The sequence below is a fragment of the Gopherus flavomarginatus genome, chromosome 4, assembly GCF_025201925.1.
Source record: "Gopherus flavomarginatus isolate rGopFla2 chromosome 4, rGopFla2.mat.asm, whole genome shotgun sequence".
NCBI classification, from domain to species: domain Eukaryota; kingdom Metazoa; phylum Chordata; order Testudines; family Testudinidae; genus Gopherus; species Gopherus flavomarginatus.
This window is the reverse complement of record NC_066620.1, coordinates 5,154,564-5,172,479: the sequence shown is the minus strand read 5'-3', so window position 1 is coordinate 5,172,479 and position 17,916 is coordinate 5,154,564. Positions and strand designations below refer to the sequence as shown.

At 40.1% G+C, this 17,916-nt stretch overlaps 1 protein-coding gene across 4 annotated transcripts in view; it reads left to right on the top strand.

The window, feature by feature from the left end:
* The window catches only part of XRN2 (5'-3' exoribonuclease 2), a 496,353-nt gene that overhangs the window by 429,618 nt on the left and 48,819 nt on the right, over positions 1-17,916 (top strand). For all 4 annotated transcript variants that reach the window (XM_050951290.1, XM_050951289.1, XM_050951287.1 and 1 more), the window contains 8 exons: positions 15-89; positions 184-317; positions 446-503; positions 597-704; positions 3,630-3,674; positions 5,186-5,323; positions 9,387-9,505; positions 12,042-12,177. In XM_050951290.1, the coding sequence (XP_050807247.1) occupies positions 15-89; positions 184-317; positions 446-503; positions 597-704; positions 3,630-3,674; positions 5,186-5,323; positions 9,387-9,505; positions 12,042-12,177 (813 nt within the window). The remainder of the gene's footprint in view (positions 1-14; positions 90-183; positions 318-445; positions 504-596; positions 705-3,629; positions 3,675-5,185; positions 5,324-9,386; positions 9,506-12,041; positions 12,178-17,916) is intronic.

The following is a 17,916-nucleotide window of genomic DNA, read 5'->3' as shown; positions in this document are numbered from 1 at the left end:
CTTTTGTATTGCAGCATGATCAGTTTGCAGATTGTCCTCCTGGCTCTGAACAAGAGTTTATCTTTATCCGATTAAGTGTGCTGCGAGAGGTATGCAAAATTGTTTTGTAAAGCTGCTTTATGTAAAGTCTATTTGTAGTAGCATCTGACAGGCTTCCCAATGTCTGGGTTTTTTTTATTGCAGTATTTGGAAAAAGAACTAACTATGGCCAGTTTACCTTTTACTTTTGATATTGAGAGAAGCGTAGATGACTGGGTCTTCATGTGTTTCTTCGTGGGGAATGACTTTCTTCCTCATTTGCCATCTTTAGAGATCAGGTATGTAAAGCAACTGTATATACAAGAATAGATTTATTTACATTTGTTTCTATAGATATATCTAGCATAGCTGTAAACAAGAGTGGCGTATAGACTAGAATTTAAGTATGTTTATTCTTTATTCACAGAGAGGGAGCAATTGATCGTCTGGTTGGCATATATAAAAACGTGGTGCACAAAACTGGGGTACATTTCAACTTTTGTGTTGCTATTAAAAAAAAATCCAAATTTTTCAGCGGAACCCCCTCCGCCACTTGTATTAACTTGTTTGTTTTGTAGGGGTACCTCACAGAGAGTGGTTATGTCAACCTCCAGAGAGTACAGATGATCATGTTGGCTGTTGGAGAAGTTGAAGATAGCATTTTTAAAAAGAGGAAAGATGATGAGGTAAAGCATTTATGATTTTGAAGTTCAGCTTAGATGGCTTTTATGCAGTGTTTAGTAGAATTTAGGAACAGTTTTCCTTGAAATGTTGCTGTCAAGCTGTCCGGAGAGGCTCACAGGCATGAGTGCCAACCTCGGGGCAGAGTGTCACTTAACTGTTTGTATGTTGTAGAACTAGATTTCACTAGCCAAGTAACAAGTGTGAACTCCTAAAGCACTGTAATGTGGAGTCACGGACAACCTCCTGGGGTACTCCCATCTGTCTTACCAGCGGGTAAGCTTACCTTTGTGATAGATAGTCCCTTACACCAGGCATCATGGCTATATTCAGGTTACTCCAAGGCCCAAAGGACCAGTCGATTATCCCAGATCAGCTGTACCTTAGATCTCAAACCAAAGATGATGCTTGTAGCCAATCCTATAATACTAACTAAAGATTTATTTACTAAGAAATGAGTTATTGACAAGATTAAAGCAGATCAACGTACATATGAGAGTCTTAGGTTCCAAAAGGTAATAGCTGCTATAATATGCTAGCTCTATATGTCCTTTACGGTTGACCCAAGCCAAGCAGCTTGAGGATCCCTTGCTTATGCTTAGAAATTTTTGCCCTGTCTGAATTCCAAGCAACATAGTGATAACAATTCCTTCTTGGCTAGTATTTTTATGCCCTTCCCCCCATGTTCAAATAGTGGGACAAGAGCTTGGGCATGTACCCTCTTCGTGGGTGTTGGGGAAGCAGTCAGCCAAGTATTTTGTCTGCTGATGTTCCACAATGGCTTGTTTGGTGTCTATAAGCCACATTTTGTGGGGGAGGTGATGACACCTCTTGTGGTAAATTTAATATTTCACACTTGGTAATGCTTCTTTCCTTATTGGAGTTTTATAGTTACTTTTATAGTTGCAGGGAAAACACTTAAATATTACCTTATAATATGAGGCACGTTATAAGCATCCTACATTATGAAATGCTTGTTTAATACTGTTTCCTTAAGTCTAAACATTAAATACTTTTATAACTCTATCAGTTTTAACAATATTAACACAGGCAAACCAGGCCAGTTTCCAGCTGTGCATCTATCAGTGTTTAGTATGGCAAGAGCTGGCATCTGGTTTGCCAGCATCATCACAGTTACCACTTTGAAAATGTCCATTGTATTGTACAATAATACAGGAAACACTGATAATGAAATAAGGCTGGTCTCTTCACACACAATTCCCTTTCCTACCTCCCCAGTCTCCACTTTGGGTCATCCTGCTGAGTGAATAATTCGATGGCCTTTCTTTGTCTCTGCCAACACCCAAACAAGACTGTTGTGAAACTGACGTGATTTTTTTTTTCTTTCACTGCTGCCCACAGTGTAGTGAATAGAACCTTTGAAAACAGACAAACCTGCTTAGTTTCTACTTTGCGGCAACATGGGAAAGTTTTGAGCTCTAACAGGCACTGGAATGGTCTAAAAGATAAGATTTCACTCCACTGGGTATTTTTCAGTTCATATTTAGTTCTTTTCAATCATAATAATTTGAAAATTCTTCTTTTAAAAAACAAGCTTTTTTTTCTTGCCGATGGCCAATAGGTGAGTGGATTTTCAAGCCCTCCATAATTAATTCATTACATTAGTTGAGGGAATGAGGCTGGCACAGTACATAACACTACTGTAAAGACAGTCCTTGACTTGGAGCACTTACTTCTGTGTAAAAGCTGACCATTTGTTCACTTTTCTGCTTTGTGTCAAACCTGTTAGCTACTCTGAAGGGTTCTTCAGAATTTAATTTACCAATGACTATTTTCGTATTCTGAAAGCATTAACTATTAATGCTTTTTAGAATACAAAAATAATTGCACTTTTTCAGTCCTGTATCACTTGTTTAAAGCTTCTTTACTTTTATGGATTTTCAGTTACATTTTCTTCCAGTGAGTAGATTTTTCACAAATTTCCTGCTAAACGTGTCGGTGGCAGCTTTGTGCATTGTATTAAACTTAGTTAAGTTCTAGAGAAATTTATTATGTTTGTGTTGTAATCAGTAAATCAATGCTGCTTATTTTGAGAAGGGATCCTTCAGCTGTTTCAAGCAAATTAGACTTCTTGGTCAACAATAACTCACTACACTGCAGCATATTCCTAGCACATGGGTTATATTGCTAGAAAGTACTAAGCAAACAATCCTAAATAGCTTATTCATAAAAAGGAGAGTAATAAAACCCCTCAATCAAGAGAACAGGACTATGCTAAGTATCCAGTCAGAAAAACATTGTTTCAATGTTGGCAGGATGTATTGTATGTCATAACCATAATCTACAATTCTCTCAATATAATATATCAAACTACAGTACAAACTTAGCACTTGTAGAAGAACAGGCTTTGGAGCAAGATCCAGGATCTTAAAATAAAAAAGAAGGGCAGGAATTTTTTGAGCCACTAGCAACTGTGACAAGAAACGTGTATCTGTGCTGAGTTACCTGTAGCACCTCAACTTCTGTAGTATCTTCACCCAGGTGGAAAGACGGGCAAAACTCTGTTTTGGCATCTTCACATATGTGCCTTAAAGGCCTTGTTGTCCCAGTGCAATTTGCTGAGTATTGTGAGCCATTCTGAGTAGGCATCATGGCTACTGACCTATGAGGCTTGCTGAACTGAACTCTTCCCTGTCCCCACCTAGGATTACTGGTCTGTGGCTTTTCTAAGCTACACTAGCATCCTATGGAAAACATCCCCCATTCTATGAACACTTCAGTTTTGGGGGATGTTTTCCATAGGATGCTAGTGTAGCTTAGAAAAGCCTCATAGGTCAGTAGCCATGATGCCTACTCAGACTTGCTACTTAATCTTTCTTTGTGTGGTGATTAGTGGAGGGACTCAGGAAATATTTTCCTAAAAGACTTGTAAGACTAGGTTATTTTAATTGAGTTTACTCTTGTTTTAGGAGAACTTCAGAAGACGACAAAAAGAAAAAAGAAAAAGAATGAAGGTAAATTTAAGATCTTACTTTTACAGGCATTTTTATATTGTGACAAAAAGAAGTTTAGTCTCATTTCAGTAAATTAGATAAAACTGCTGTAACAACTGCATAGTTTTTGTCTTACTGTCTTACAGTGTTTTACAAAAACCTTTTTCTTTTTTTAAAAATTGCAGCATTGAATGGAAAAATCACATAATTAAATCTAAACCTATTTAAAATGGGAGGGGGAATTAAGTTGCTCAAGGATAACAATAAATTGGGGCCTTTGGAATATAGGTACGTCTGTATAATGTGACTACAGTATCAAATACTTTACAGTACCAGTTGCACAGAGTGATTGTGCCATTGGGTTACAGTGTGTCAGCACAGAGGACAGAAGATGCGCCTCTCAATTGAGAGCCTGATTAAGAGTTTAGTAAACTGACTACAGAAAATTAAACAGTTAATGCTAAATCAAGCTTTAACCTTTAAACAGGCATATCAGAATTCCACAACAAGGTTTCCTCAGCAAATGTAACTTGGTTACATTGTGACTAAAGTATATGTGCAGATTTATTCACAGTAATACAAAACACCAGTTATTCACAATGGCAAAGTGTGGATTGTTGACAGCCTTAACATGTACTTGTGCATGTTAAACCCTTAAAATTGCATTTAATTTACGTTTTTTGTACTAAATGTCCTTCCTAACTCTTTAGAATAGATTATTGCATGTTCATTTGAATCTAGGATTTGTACAATAAACATGTTACTTGATAGCTCATTCAAATAGGTGTAGCTTCTTTACAACGTGATCTAATGATCCAAGAAACCCAGCAGGTCCTCACTGTCCTGGGACCCTTGGCTTCAAGACAGCATCTCTGTGCAGTACTTCTAATATGTCAGAAGCCCCCCAACCATTTCCCAGAGCTTGATGTCTCTTTCTATTTCCTTGAGGCACAAGGACTCTAGATATACAGTGGAGGAGTGTCATAGGATCATCATCACTTCATTTAACCAAAGTTTTTCCAACTTTATAATGCCCCGTTTCATTGAGTGTTATGTACATATCAAGTCTAAACTTTAAAATAAGGATCAGCTGAGTATTGCTATCAGAGTGCAAGAAAATGATTTATCATCTTCCTTGAAATGTAAATCCTATTTTTCACGCTCTTAATAGCAAGATGGCGTTTCTTTAGTTAAAAAAATATATTTTTTTTTCTTCTGATGTTTTTGGAACTTCAGTACAAAAATGTAACTTTTTGAGAGCATTTAATAAAATCCTTGAAAATAGGAAGCCCTGAAATTGTAAGTGCCATCTTATCCAAGGGTATGTTTTACATATATAAGATCTTGTTTAAACATACTTATTCTAAGCTGAACTGAATAAGTAATTGTGATCGAACTCTGCTCATTTTACATTCTAGCAACTGATAATCTAAGAACTCTAAAAGAACATCAGCTATATGTGCTAATTTTTATTCTTGTAATCTCCAATATTAGATTTATATCACTGTGTATGTATTTATTTGCTTTTGTAGAGGGATCAGCCTTCTTTTATTCCTGGTGGCCAGTTTTCCCCTCAAGCTTTGGGGAGAGGAAATAGATCTAGTCCTCAAGCAATCAGTAACCCCAGGCAGACAGCCTATGAAATGAGAATGCAAGACAAACAGAACTCGGTGAGTGAATGTTTAGATTTTAGTTATAAATGTAAGAAGGAAAAAAGTAATGAATATACTAATGTTACAATTTACTTCTAAGCTCTTAATCACTCTATTTTTACTTTATTTCTTGAAGAACCAACTTAACTAGTCAAGTTTTTAATCAGTTTTCCAAGGCTACTTAAGTCAAGTTTTGTTCATTTTCATATTTCAAATATCATTGATTAAATATTTCTGAAAAGGTAAATATAATGCAAAGAATGCCCTTCCAATCAAAAATAAACACTTTTAAGCAAACTTGAATCATTATGCAAGATTATGGAGTTGAGGCTGTTGTGAGCATGGGATTTAAGAACATGCCATATGTAGAAATGTAGGAAAAATAAAATCAAACTAAGCAACTGAATTGGGATTGATTTTTTTTAATTATTCATTTTGCTAATCTTTTCATTTTTACTTCTGTCATGGTGTGTGACCTGTTGAATGCCAGATCAGTAGGGCTTTCCAATCTCTAATTAGCAAGATATTGTTGGTGGAATATGTTCACAACCTTTTTGTGGTTGTTTTTGAGGTTATAGAACAGTCACTGTAAGTGCTTTAAAATCTGTTTGGTTAATCAGATTGCCAGGAGATTTGTTGCATCTCATAGAGGCACAGGATATGTCAGTGGTCCAAATTTGGGGCCCTTTGGCCAAGGGATTCCTGAGCCCCTGGAAAACAGCTCTTCTTAAGCTGACAATTTCTAGCAACTCTCCCCCAACCTCCTCCACCTCCTTCCCACACAGCACTCAAACCAGTGCTCAGGTTGTTGCACCAGGGTCTCAAATGCTTGAGAGTGATCTCTAATACAATTGCATGCTAAGCCTCACGTGTGTTCAGGAGCCTGATGGATTACTGTGAGCATGTGCAGACAGGGGTTAACAGAATTTTTAGTCTTCAAAGTTTCACCCTAGCTGGATAGCTGAAGGTGATAAGCAGTGGTCCTTTTGAACCTGACCCATCCCACCTAGTGTCATTCTGAGTCCTACCTTGGGCAGGAATTTGAAAAAGGTTGAAAGGCATATTGCTAAAATCGGTCAGGATTGTGTGTGGTGGATGCTTGCTGGCCGTAGAGGAGGTGGGGGTGAATCTGAGTGAGAGGGGCTTGGGGTTACATCTAGGGCAGTGGGATAAATGGAATGAGTTGTAGGGCAGGAGTGGTTTGTGATCCAAATTTGGGGCTGTTTGAACAAGGGATTTGTGAGAGAGAGCCCTGTGATCCATTACACTTGTGAAGTAGGTAGATGAGCCTTAGCCTACCTAACTGGAGAAGCAGATTCTTTTTCAAATAACATTTAAACTTGATCCTCCCCCCCTGCCCCCCCCAGGGCTAGTGGGTGCCCTGCACTCTTTTGGGATAACCCTCAAGAATTTGAGATGCTGGTGCGATGATCTGAGCCCTGGCTTGATCTTTGTGTCTTAAAGCTGGCCTATTCTGGCCGTATATTTAGAGCACAGATAGTGATCAAACCAGGGCTCAGATCATTGCACCATGGTCTCCAGTGCTTGAATGTTAGTCCCAGCAGAATACATGTCACTCATTTTGCCCTCTGGGGAAATCAAATTACAATGCTATTAGAAAAAGTTTGCTTCCCCAGTTAGGTATTCCAGCAAGCATTTGAAGGTCCATGTGCCTCATGGATTACACCGCGCATGTGCAGTGTGAGAGTTCAAGAACGTTGCAAGGCACCTGAGCTCAAACAGGACCTCCATAACTCCAAGGAAATGTTCTGGCCACTGAACCTGAGCAGCACACAGGTACTGAGTTCAAATCCATCCCAGGTTGGAAACAAACAAACCCAGCTATTTCCCAAGACCAGTGAAACCTCAGTTTTACATAGTAGGTTTTTTTTTCTAATTTTAAATGAAAATATTTTTCATTGGAGACATTAAATTTGGATCAATGTATAATCTATTCTGTATAGGTTCTTATTCTATGCTCATATTTTGTATGATGCTGGCTAATGCCAGAGCTAATCATGTTAGCTTTAATTTTCTGTATCCTTTAGTGATTGCCAAAAAAATAATCACACTCTGTTGGTCCATGTAGTCTCTATTCTAGTCCAGGAATGGGTATAACATCCAACTTCCACTCCAGTTCAGGCAGGAAAAAAGAAACCTCTTACAATCCCACCCCTGTGAAATGTCTGCCACAGCTGAATATGCTGGGTTCTTTTCTTGTCTCCAACAGATGGAGATAGCATTCAGGCTGGCTGAAAAATGGGTAGTTATTGTCTCTTGGAACAATTCTGTAGACTGTCCTTTTTGTAGGATTATTTAGTTTAAAGTGGGATGTTCTCCAGTGGAGAGTATTTTAGTTTCTTTTCCTCTGTGCTGTGAGTGAATACACCTGTGAAGTTGTAGGAAAAATGGCAGTTTAACTATCAAACAGTGTATCTTTCAACTTATTTTCATTCTTAGTGCAGTGGAGCAGGGGTTCTCAATCGGGGTCAGGACCCCTCGGGTGGTTGCGAGGTTATTACATGGGGGTTCATGAGCTGTCAGCCTCCTGTCGAAACCCCGCTTTGCCTCCAGCATTTATAATCATGTTAAATATATTTAAAAGTGTTTTTAATTTATGGGGGGTCGCACTCAGAGGCTTGCTGTCTGAAAGGGGTCACCAGTACAGAAGTTTGAGGAGCACTGCAGTAGAGTGTATTAAAAATACTCATCCAGTTGTATACTTTAGTATTGGTTGTCAGTGTTACATACTGAATGACTCTTTGCACATACATAAGTTGTTTAGCTCTGCTTCTTTCAGTGGACCTTAGAAGATGTCCACACTTAATATGCACCTAAGTCAGGCAGCTCTACATTATGTACAGTCTCCCTTTTGAGCACTAGTGGTAAGAAATATCTACTGTGTATGTGCAAATTGTTCTCCCCTGCCTAGTGCCTTGTAATTTAGCCAAGTTCCAAACAGTTTTTGCAAAGGCTCGCTTCACAATGGCCAGGTTTGAACTTCCTAGATTCTGTTTCAGCTATAGTGCTGTTCAAAAATCAACTTTCTATAATGCAGAGGAGTAGCTTCCCTGCTGCTCCAAATATATAAAAATAAAGACTGAACTGCTAATTATTTATACTTTCTAAAAAATGTATCTACTTAGTTACAAATTTCCCATACCTGCCTACAGGAAAACTTTTGGAAAGTTGAGTGACTGAAAACTAGAGGTGGTTGTTATGGAAACATTTAACCAGACTTGACTATAGAAAAGTCACTCGTATGCAGTGTACAGTGAGGATTCCCCTTTGGCTCTATTTGCCCATCCAAACAGTAAATGTACATTTCAATAAACATTTCTCTATTGCTAATAAGTATTTTTTGTCTGGTAAGCCTGGGTAAATAAAAGTTTGCCATTTTAATTTACTACTCACTTTAATCCTGAAATTTTGTATTTTAAAGCAAAAAAATGCATTAAAATTGTTCTTTTGAGGCTTTCATCAGAATTTTAACTTCCTAGCTCTTGTCAGTTTGTCACAATCTTCAGTGTTTAAGTTTTATTTATCTTAAATATCTTCTAACTGTGAGCTGCAGAAATGAGAGATACTTCCTAAAACTCTTTCTTCCATGTTAAGATACTTTTATTTGAATAGAGCTCACTTGCAATTTGCAGAAATATTTTAAATTTGGCTGCCAGTTCTGTAAATTCAAAGTCATCTTTATGTTATAGTCTGTATATGTGACCTGTTTTGCTGCAGTCATAAGCAGAAGTCATAAAATAAGCCTTGTATCCAATTGTTTTTTCTATTCCTACTGTTAGACTGGACTATACCAAACGTTTTGTGCTTTGTCACAGAATTTCATGTTTCGTTGTTGGTTTTTGTTTTTACATTCCAATGTTTGATTCCTATTATAAAACCCTATTTCATGCTAGTGGACTTCCTAATATTTTATGATTGTGTAGTATGTAGTTTTTTGTTTTTGTTTTAAGTAAAAATAACAAATTTTCTTAATTCTTCACACAAAACCATTAATTTTTAATGAATATGAAATGCATAATAAAACCCTTTTTCCTGTGTTTATATCTGATTATATCCCTAGACTCCTTCTTCATCTCCTAATACTAGTTTCACTTCTGATCGCACCCCGTCCCCCGCAGGAGGAATTAAGCGCAAAGCAGAAGACAGTGACAGTGAACCTGAGCCAGAGGATAATATCAGGTGAAGCCATTTTTTGTAGCACTTTGTTAGCAAATTGCTGAAGTAGATGCAGCCTAATTAATGCTATTTAGCTTAGAGCAGCAGTGCCTTCAGATGCTTTCCTATGATCTTTTTATCCATGAGTAATTAATGTGGAGGGTTAGAATATTCAGTAAATTCCAGTGAGATGTGTAAGCTATAGCTGTTAAATCTAAGTATCTAGATTAGTATGCGTACAGGTTTTTGTCCTCCAAGCCACTGCTCCCTTTGAGACCAAGTGCTAAATTGGCTAGACATTCAGTGTTTAGCTTTGATTATGTGAGCTGAATGCCACTGTTCTGCAATTGAATTTTTGAGCTATTTAACCCATAAAGTTCAGTTATACTAGGTGTGTAGCTTTATTTATATTGATTACCGAAATATGTTTTTGGGTTTTTTGAAATATTGATTTTATATTGGGTATGTGTGTTTAGCTATGAGCAAGATGCCCTTTGTTTACATAAATGAATACGGTAGGAATAAGGTGAAAGCAGGTTTAGCCAACTCAAATAATGTTTGAACCAAGGTCTCAAAAGGTGAAAGGCTAGAGAAGTCCACTGTCACTTCATTCCGTATTTAGAATAGCGTCAAAAGAAATGTACAAATTGGGGGTTGGCTTTTTTTGCGGCGGGGGGGGGCGAGGGGAGGACCTAGGTATAGAGAAGAAGAAACGTTTATTTAAGTGTAGCACATTAAAATCTTAGCAGGGTGCAAAGTTTGGGTAACACATTCATCACTGCATCCTGCATTCCATATTTGATCAGTGTCCTTTGATCTTATGCCAAACTATTCTTTCTTTTCTTTCCTGTGCGTTCACACTGAAGTATAAATCAGCAAGCAGGAAACCTTGATTTAAATATATGTGATATTTTTGCATTTATACTTATTAATTTTCCTAAAGACAGGTTTATTCTCATTTGGTGCAAATAAACATGTTTTAATATATATATTGACCAAATATAGCCATTACACTAAATTAGTTGTTACTTTTTGCTAACCAGGATGCACTGTCTGTACATGTATGATGAGCTATGTATTTGCTTAAATAAACATTTATTCAGGTTCTTAATCTTTACATTTTTATTATGTTAGAAAATTTTGAATCATCCATTTCTTATCTACTAGACTGTCATTTTACTTGTAATTTGTGCAAACTACATGAAGTGTTAACTATAGTTAGTGAACACACTGTGGGCCAGACTTTCAAAGATATATAGGTGTCTAAAGATGCAGTTAGGTGCCTACTAGGTTTTTCAAAAGTTCCTTAGAAGCTTATATGCTTAATTCTCATTTAAATCAATGCAAATTAGGCTCCTAGCTGGTTTTTCAGTAGCACCTATCTACATATTTAGATGCCTAAATACCTTTGAAAATTGCCCCGTGTCCTTCAGGTTTTTAGAATTAGTAAATCTCATCCTCTCACCTGGTTTTTATTCATAGCTTGGAAGAGGGAAACAAGCTTGCCTATTTTATCAGCTGCCAACTGGTTTTTCAACTTTGAACTAGTCCAAATGAAAATACAAACTGCTAGTTAAACTGAAACCAGAAGTAATTAAAGCAAAAGCTTTGCTGCACAACAAACTGGAAGTACTTTCATTTGGGAAAATAGCAGCACTTCCTCCATTGTAAAGACTGAAAATAGTATAGATCAATGGTTCTCAACCTATTGACCATTGTGGGCTGCATATGCAGCTCTGTGTTTTGTGGGCTGCATCCACGCAATATGTATACTACCTGTATGGTCCCGAGAATGTCACATGGGCTGCTGCTGTGTGCTGATTGGGTTGCAAGGGGACCACTGGTATAGACAGATAATGCAGTACATGAGCTTGAGTTGACCTCAGAAGTTAGATGGTTTTCCCCCTGATTCTGTATATAATTGGAAAAGAAGCTCCCTTGTTAAGTCCTTAAAACTTGAGGAGAGCTCTCTGATGCAGCATGTCTTTGTTTAAATGCTTTTAATAGATTGTAGTAAGTTTAGGTCTTAACATAGGTTGTCATAGCTCCAAATTTTAAACAGGTTTATTTACTTTTAAAAATAAAAATGTATTTCAATTTTTTAAATTTTTTTTAAAACAATCTTTACCCCTTCAAGCAGGGTTCAGGGACAGCACTTTTTGTAGAAATCACAATGCTGTCCAAGCAGCAGAGAATAAGGACTAAACTGCTTCTCAGGGTGTTACTCCTAAATTTTCAAGTTTGGCTTCCCCAGTCATAACTTTCATCTCAGTCTCTGGCCAGTGTGTTTACTCCTCTGGCTTTTGGGTCTCCGTCAGTTCCCTGCCCACCCTCCCCAAGCCCTGGTTTAAATGAGTAGAAGACATTGTCAAACATCAAATGGTAATTTAGGGTGTAAGTGACTTTAAATTGATGCATCTCTTGAGGTGAGATGCTCGCCATACCATTACCCTAACGTTAGTACAGCATTTGCCTTAGCTTTCATTGCAAAATATGTGACATTTAAATATATAATATGAAAACAATTGTAGACTAAAATCTAATTGTGCTTCTTGTGTAGGTTATGGGAATCTGGTTGGAAACAGCGCTACTACAAGAACAAATTTGATGTTGATGTGTCTGATGAGAAATTCCGTCGTAAAGTTGTACAGTCTTATGTTGAAGGGCTTTGCTGGGTTCTCAGATACTATTATCAGGTACTTAAATTTTTATTCTATGAAATTTAATTTTCTTCCATGTTTGCAGCCCATCTGTCTTTCAGTCGATAGTGGCTGTAATCTGTTACAGATCGATAAGATTGGTGCTACGCCCCCAGCTTTGGAACAGTACCTTGGAGGAACCCCTTCCACGAGCCAGACTCCCAAGGGGTCTCACTCTTCCTTCAGGGTAGGCCTCACCGCCTCCTAAGACTGAACCTCTGGGCTACAGCTCTTTTTCACAGTGAGCTCTGTTCAGTCGGTCCAGCTGAGGGAAACCTCCAGGTAGAGACATCTTTTCTCTTCAGGGATTAAGGCGCCTCCACCTAGTGTTTACAATGACACTCTTAACAGCTTTTCAGAACAGCAGGGTTTATTAGTCAACTGGACACAGCATAGGACATCTTTAGGGTAGCACGGAGAAATGATGGTTAAAGCATAGTCCATTCTGGTTAACCCAGAGCCCCAGCTAAGCTGTAATGAAACTCCATTTTCAGGCTCTCTCGGATGTTCTTAGTCAGTTTCCAGATGCAAGGCCACCCCAGCTTCCTCCAGAAGCCAACTTTTGTCCATCATACCTTCCAGTCCTTTTATTTTCAAGCTGGGGTCTTTACTCAGCTTCCTTGCTGAGAGGCAGAGAAATCCACCTCCCCCTGGGTCCTTTGGTATGTCAGTTTCCTGATGATTGGGTTTTCCACTGCTTCTTGAGTTTTCTGTTGATATGGGGTTTGCCAGTCCTTTTTAATGACACATTCAGGCTCTCACAGCCAGGAGACACACAGGCCTATGTCTATTTAGCCTGTGCTATGGGCAAACTTATTCCTTTTTCCCCATTGGCAAGCCATGCAAAATACATAGGGAACTGAGGCACATGTAGGATTCATAAAATATTACAGAAAATTAACACTTAATCACAACATCAGTAAGTCATTTTAATATTTTCTTACGGTAGTCGAACAGCAGAGGATTGTTTCTAAGGGTGTAAAAGCTGTTTGAGTAAATACTCATTTAAATGTCTTGCACTGTAAATATTTGAAGCTACCAAGCTTTTTCTTTGAATTGAAGAAGATAGCAATGCAAGGGCTGGTTAAACTAATTGCAAATGACCAAATGAGTGAAGGGGAAAGAATGCAAAATGCTTGTAAGAATTTGAAAGGTACAGAATTGTCAGTCTTCTCTGTGGATTGTAGTGATGTTACATGAAGTGCATTATAATTGAAGGAATCTAGATCTGATTTAAATCTTTTGATAATTGAGATGTCAGATTGGCAAGAGATTAGTTAGACATATTGGGGATTGTAGCAGTGATGGTTAATAACTAGTTTCGTGCTCTGAGAACAAAACAAGTTGAAGTTTGTATGAACTGGGAATAGATAGTTTAAATAATATCAAGTAGCAAAAATAGTATGCAGTGGTGGTTTTTTTGTTTGTAGGGTGTGTTCCCTGTTTAATTGTTAGTGCTATTTCAATATGAATACGTGATATGTAAGTTGGGTTATATTAACTAAATATAAAATTTATTACCAGTTTTTCTTGCTGTTTAGATCAGTCTGCTCGGTCACTGATTTTAATTTGTATTAATGAAATACTCCATTTAGAGATGGAGGTTAGAGTGAACAGTGTTTTAGGTTTCAGGGAATCTCGAAAAGGCTTGGCATCTGGTGTAGCATTTTCACTTTTATTTAGGTAACGAGGCAGGGTGCTTGCCATTCTTTACATTTTGAGGTTGCATGACAGCTAAGTATGAAGGTTAGAAAGTATGATTGCGTGACCACAATCCACGGTGCTGTGGCATTACCCTCGTTGGATGCAGTTAGTATGTTGCTTGTGCACATTCACGCTTGGCTCCTTGCATCAGAGCTGTGCATATTCACCAGGAGCATTTGTTTTGATGCACAGTGTGGAGCACCATGGGTACGTATCCCAGTGTGCAACTCGCAACCGTCCAGTGAACTGTCTTTTTTGAGAAGTTTTGGCAATGTATGATAGGACGGAAACAAGTTGTGCAGGGGTGACTGGAACTCTGGGGTCAAGTTCCCATCTTGCAGCTTTCTCCACTCCATACTATCCCATAATTTTAGCTCCTATTTTGAAAATCCCATGAGCCCACATGAGATTTGTCACTGTCTGCCATCTGACAGAAGCATGGAGCCTGCGCAGCTCTACATTATTGTCATGAGCATTACAAGCACAGGACTCTCATTCCTCACTATTTGCAGATCCTCAAGAAGAGCCACGGGGAACATGACGACTTCCTGATAAGCAGATTGCTGTGGGACGTAGCAAGAACCAATTCTGAGTGGTTGGTGGTGGTCATGGAGTGCTGCTTCTGGGCCTGAGAAACTAGCGCTGGCTGGTGGTTGGTGGAACAGCACTGTAATTCAGGCTTGGGATGAGCAGTGGCTGCAGAACTTTGGGATGGGCAAGGCCACGGTCCTGGAATGGTGCCCTGAGCTTACCCCAGTCCTCCATTTCTGGAACACCAAAATGGGAGCTGCACTGACAGAGGAGAAGCAAGCGGCGACTGCACTGTGGAAACTTGATACTGCATTGCAGCTGGTCAGGGGAACTCCTTTTATATTTGGAAAATCCATCCCGGAGGCTGTGGTCATGCAAGTGTGCAGGGGCATTAGTCATCTCCTGCTGCGCAGGACATTGACTCTTGACAGTATTCAGAGCATAGTGGATGGATTTACAGCAATGGGGTTCCCAAACTGCAGTAAAGCTATAGATAGCATGCACATCCCTATTTTTGGCACCAGACCACCTTGTCACAGAGTACTTCAATTGACAGGCTATTTTTTCTATGTTGGTGGATCACTGGGGACTCGTCAGACATCAGAGTGCATGATGGAAGGTGCATGATGCGCACATATTTAAGAGCACAGGACTGTTCAGAAAGCGACAAGCAAGGACTTTTATTCCCGACTGGCAGATTACCATTGGTAATGTTGGAATGCCAATAGTTTCCAGGGGGAACCATCCTACCCTTTGTTCCCCTGGCTTATGAAGCTGTACACTGGCCTCCTTGACAGTGCCAAGTTGAGATTCAGCTACTGGCTCAGCAGGTGCAGAGTGACTGTTGAATGTGCATTGGGTAGGCTGAAGGAATGCTGGCATTGTTCTCACTGACATCCAATCTTGTGAGTAAACGGTATCCCAGTGGTTATAACTGCATAGTTGTGACCTATATAATATCTGTGAAGCAAAGGGGGAAAAGCTCCTGCCGGGGTGGAGAGCAGAGATGATGCTGAGTTTGAACAGTGAGACTCAACAGCTATCAGAAGAGCTCAGCTCAGAGCTATATGGCTCAGGCAGGCTTTGAAAGAACACTTTTTAAGAGCAAGCTACAGTAATGTGGTGTGGTGTACTGTGATCTACCTGGCCTTGCAGTTTGGAGGCCTGCTAGTTGTGTGGTGCTTGGTGTACATCTATGATAATTGTGCTGCTTGTCACTGATCCTATGAGTTATCACAGTCTACAGTAACAAGTGGGTGCTTTCACTGCTGGCAGGCACTCTGCAGCACCAGTTGGGAACTAATAAAGATGTATTATTTTCCAAACACTAGTGTTATTGAGTAATGAAAACTCTTTAAAAAAAACCAAAAATCTGTGCAAGTTAAATGCAAATATATTAAGTTCTGTTCCATCGACTTATGGCTGTAAAGAAGGGGAAGGAACAGTCATTTCCATTTTAGCTACACATGTCAACTGTGGCGCACTCAGGTCCGTATGTGAAGCTGTCCCCTGGTGTGGAGTGATGGGGGGCAGAGGGGTAAGTGATGTGGCCCCCTGATGCCACATGGAATGTTTGGGCTGGTGTGTAGGGGGGTGCTACATTGGAATGCTCCATGGACTGCAAAGGGAAGAAAGCCCATAACTGTTGAAGCTGTAGGTCCGCAAGAATCTGCAGCGTCTGTGTTGGCAGCTGAAGAAGCCTCATTATGTCCTGGTGCCTCTCCCTCTTCTTTTCCTGCACCTTTCTCCTGTCCACTCTCTCCTTCTCCATGCAGTATGCCATTTTAATCCTCCTGACCCTCTCTTCATGGTCTGATGCAGCACTGGGTTGCAGGATCTCGCTGAACATGTCATCCCGAGTCCTCTTCTTTCTCCTCCTTATAACAAGACATGCTTATTGATGCTACTTCTTTTGAGTTCTTGTATATGGTGCAATTCACAGCTCCAGCCATGGTCAGTATGGTCTGCCCGGGTGAGGGGAAATGAGGAGGGAATTGCTAGGTTGCATGAAACTGAGTATCCGACAATGGCACTGAATGCTGGCACCACCTTCCACAGGCAGTGGGGATTTTCGCTGGTATCTCACTCCTGAGGGTGATACAGGCAAAGAGAGCACAGCGGCTGCTGGTAACTCGAAGCTGCTGCGGCCTATAAGGCTGCCATCTCTGGAAGTCTTTTGGGAGAGGATTTTACTGGGCACCTCCATGAAAGTTTTTCATTGTGATCTCTCAGGAGGATTCAAGGGACATCCCTGTATACATAAACTGCTCCGCACGGTCCCCTTTCCTAGCTCTACAGGGGAATGAAAAGCAGATAACGCCATCTCTTTGTTGAACTGCTCTCTTTTCTAGTACAAGTAATTGAATGAAAAGGTGAAGAGCTGTGTCCTGTCCCCATCCTCCTCCTCGTCGCTGTTCACACCAATGGCCCATGAGTTAGGCTCCTCATAGCTATTGGCAGTGGTGTGGAGGGTGGTATTACATGTAGCTCTTTGTCAAAGCAGCCAGTCTGCAGCTTGGCATCAGATCATCTGGTGCCTTCTGATATGCCTGCCACTGTTCCTTCACTTCCATGCAGCACTGCTGCTGATCCTTGTCATACCCGCTTCTCCTGGATCCCCTGTGCAATCTGCTTGTAAATGTCACTGTTTCTATGGCTGGCCAGTAGCTGTGTTTCCACAGCTTCTTCTCCCCATGGACAGGACATATTGGATCTCCTGGGCCAGTGCACACCTGGAGCACGTAGCCGGCAGGATCAGCTGGGCAGTTGCACACAACAATGGAGAGCTGCTAGGTGTGCTCACCAAGCTGGACAATCAGGAAAATTTTCAAAAATTCTTAGGGTGTTAAAGGGGGTGGAAGGAAGAGTAGGAGGCTGCTGGTCTTCGTGACCACTGGCTAAAGGAGTTCACAGTTGTAACCAAAGTGGTCAGTGTTGGACACTGGGGGACAGCTAGCTGCTGGAGAACTGTTAGAGTTGACATAGTGAAAATAGTATCTGCCTTCACACTGCATCAACCTCAGCACATGGATCATGGGTCAGCGCCACTCGGGAAGGTGGGGTCAGTATGTCAGCGTAAAGGAGAGCTTACATCAGTGGGAGACAAGAAGTGTAGACACTTGCACAACTAGGTCTGCGCAAGGCAACTTATGTGGACCTACTTCTGTAGTGTAGTCCAGGCCTGAGTTGCAGCTGCTGAGGACAAGCTGTCTATTTTTTTTTTTTTTTTTGTGAAGCTGTCTGGCTGATTTGCTGAAGAACTGAGTTGGGAGTGGAGCTCCACTTCGCTTGTGGGGCCCTTCTTGAAGAGGGGGATTCTTTCACCTGAGTCCAGAACACTTCTGTCAGGACTGCCTTTAATTGTGCAGATCTCTGTGTTAAGCCCTGCTCCAAGCCAACTGCCTTTCTGTTTAGTATGGCAGTGTGGATTCTTAGAACTCTCCTAATGTCCATTTCTCTCCTCTTTACTTTTTTTTAACGAATATGCAAATTAGGTGTGAA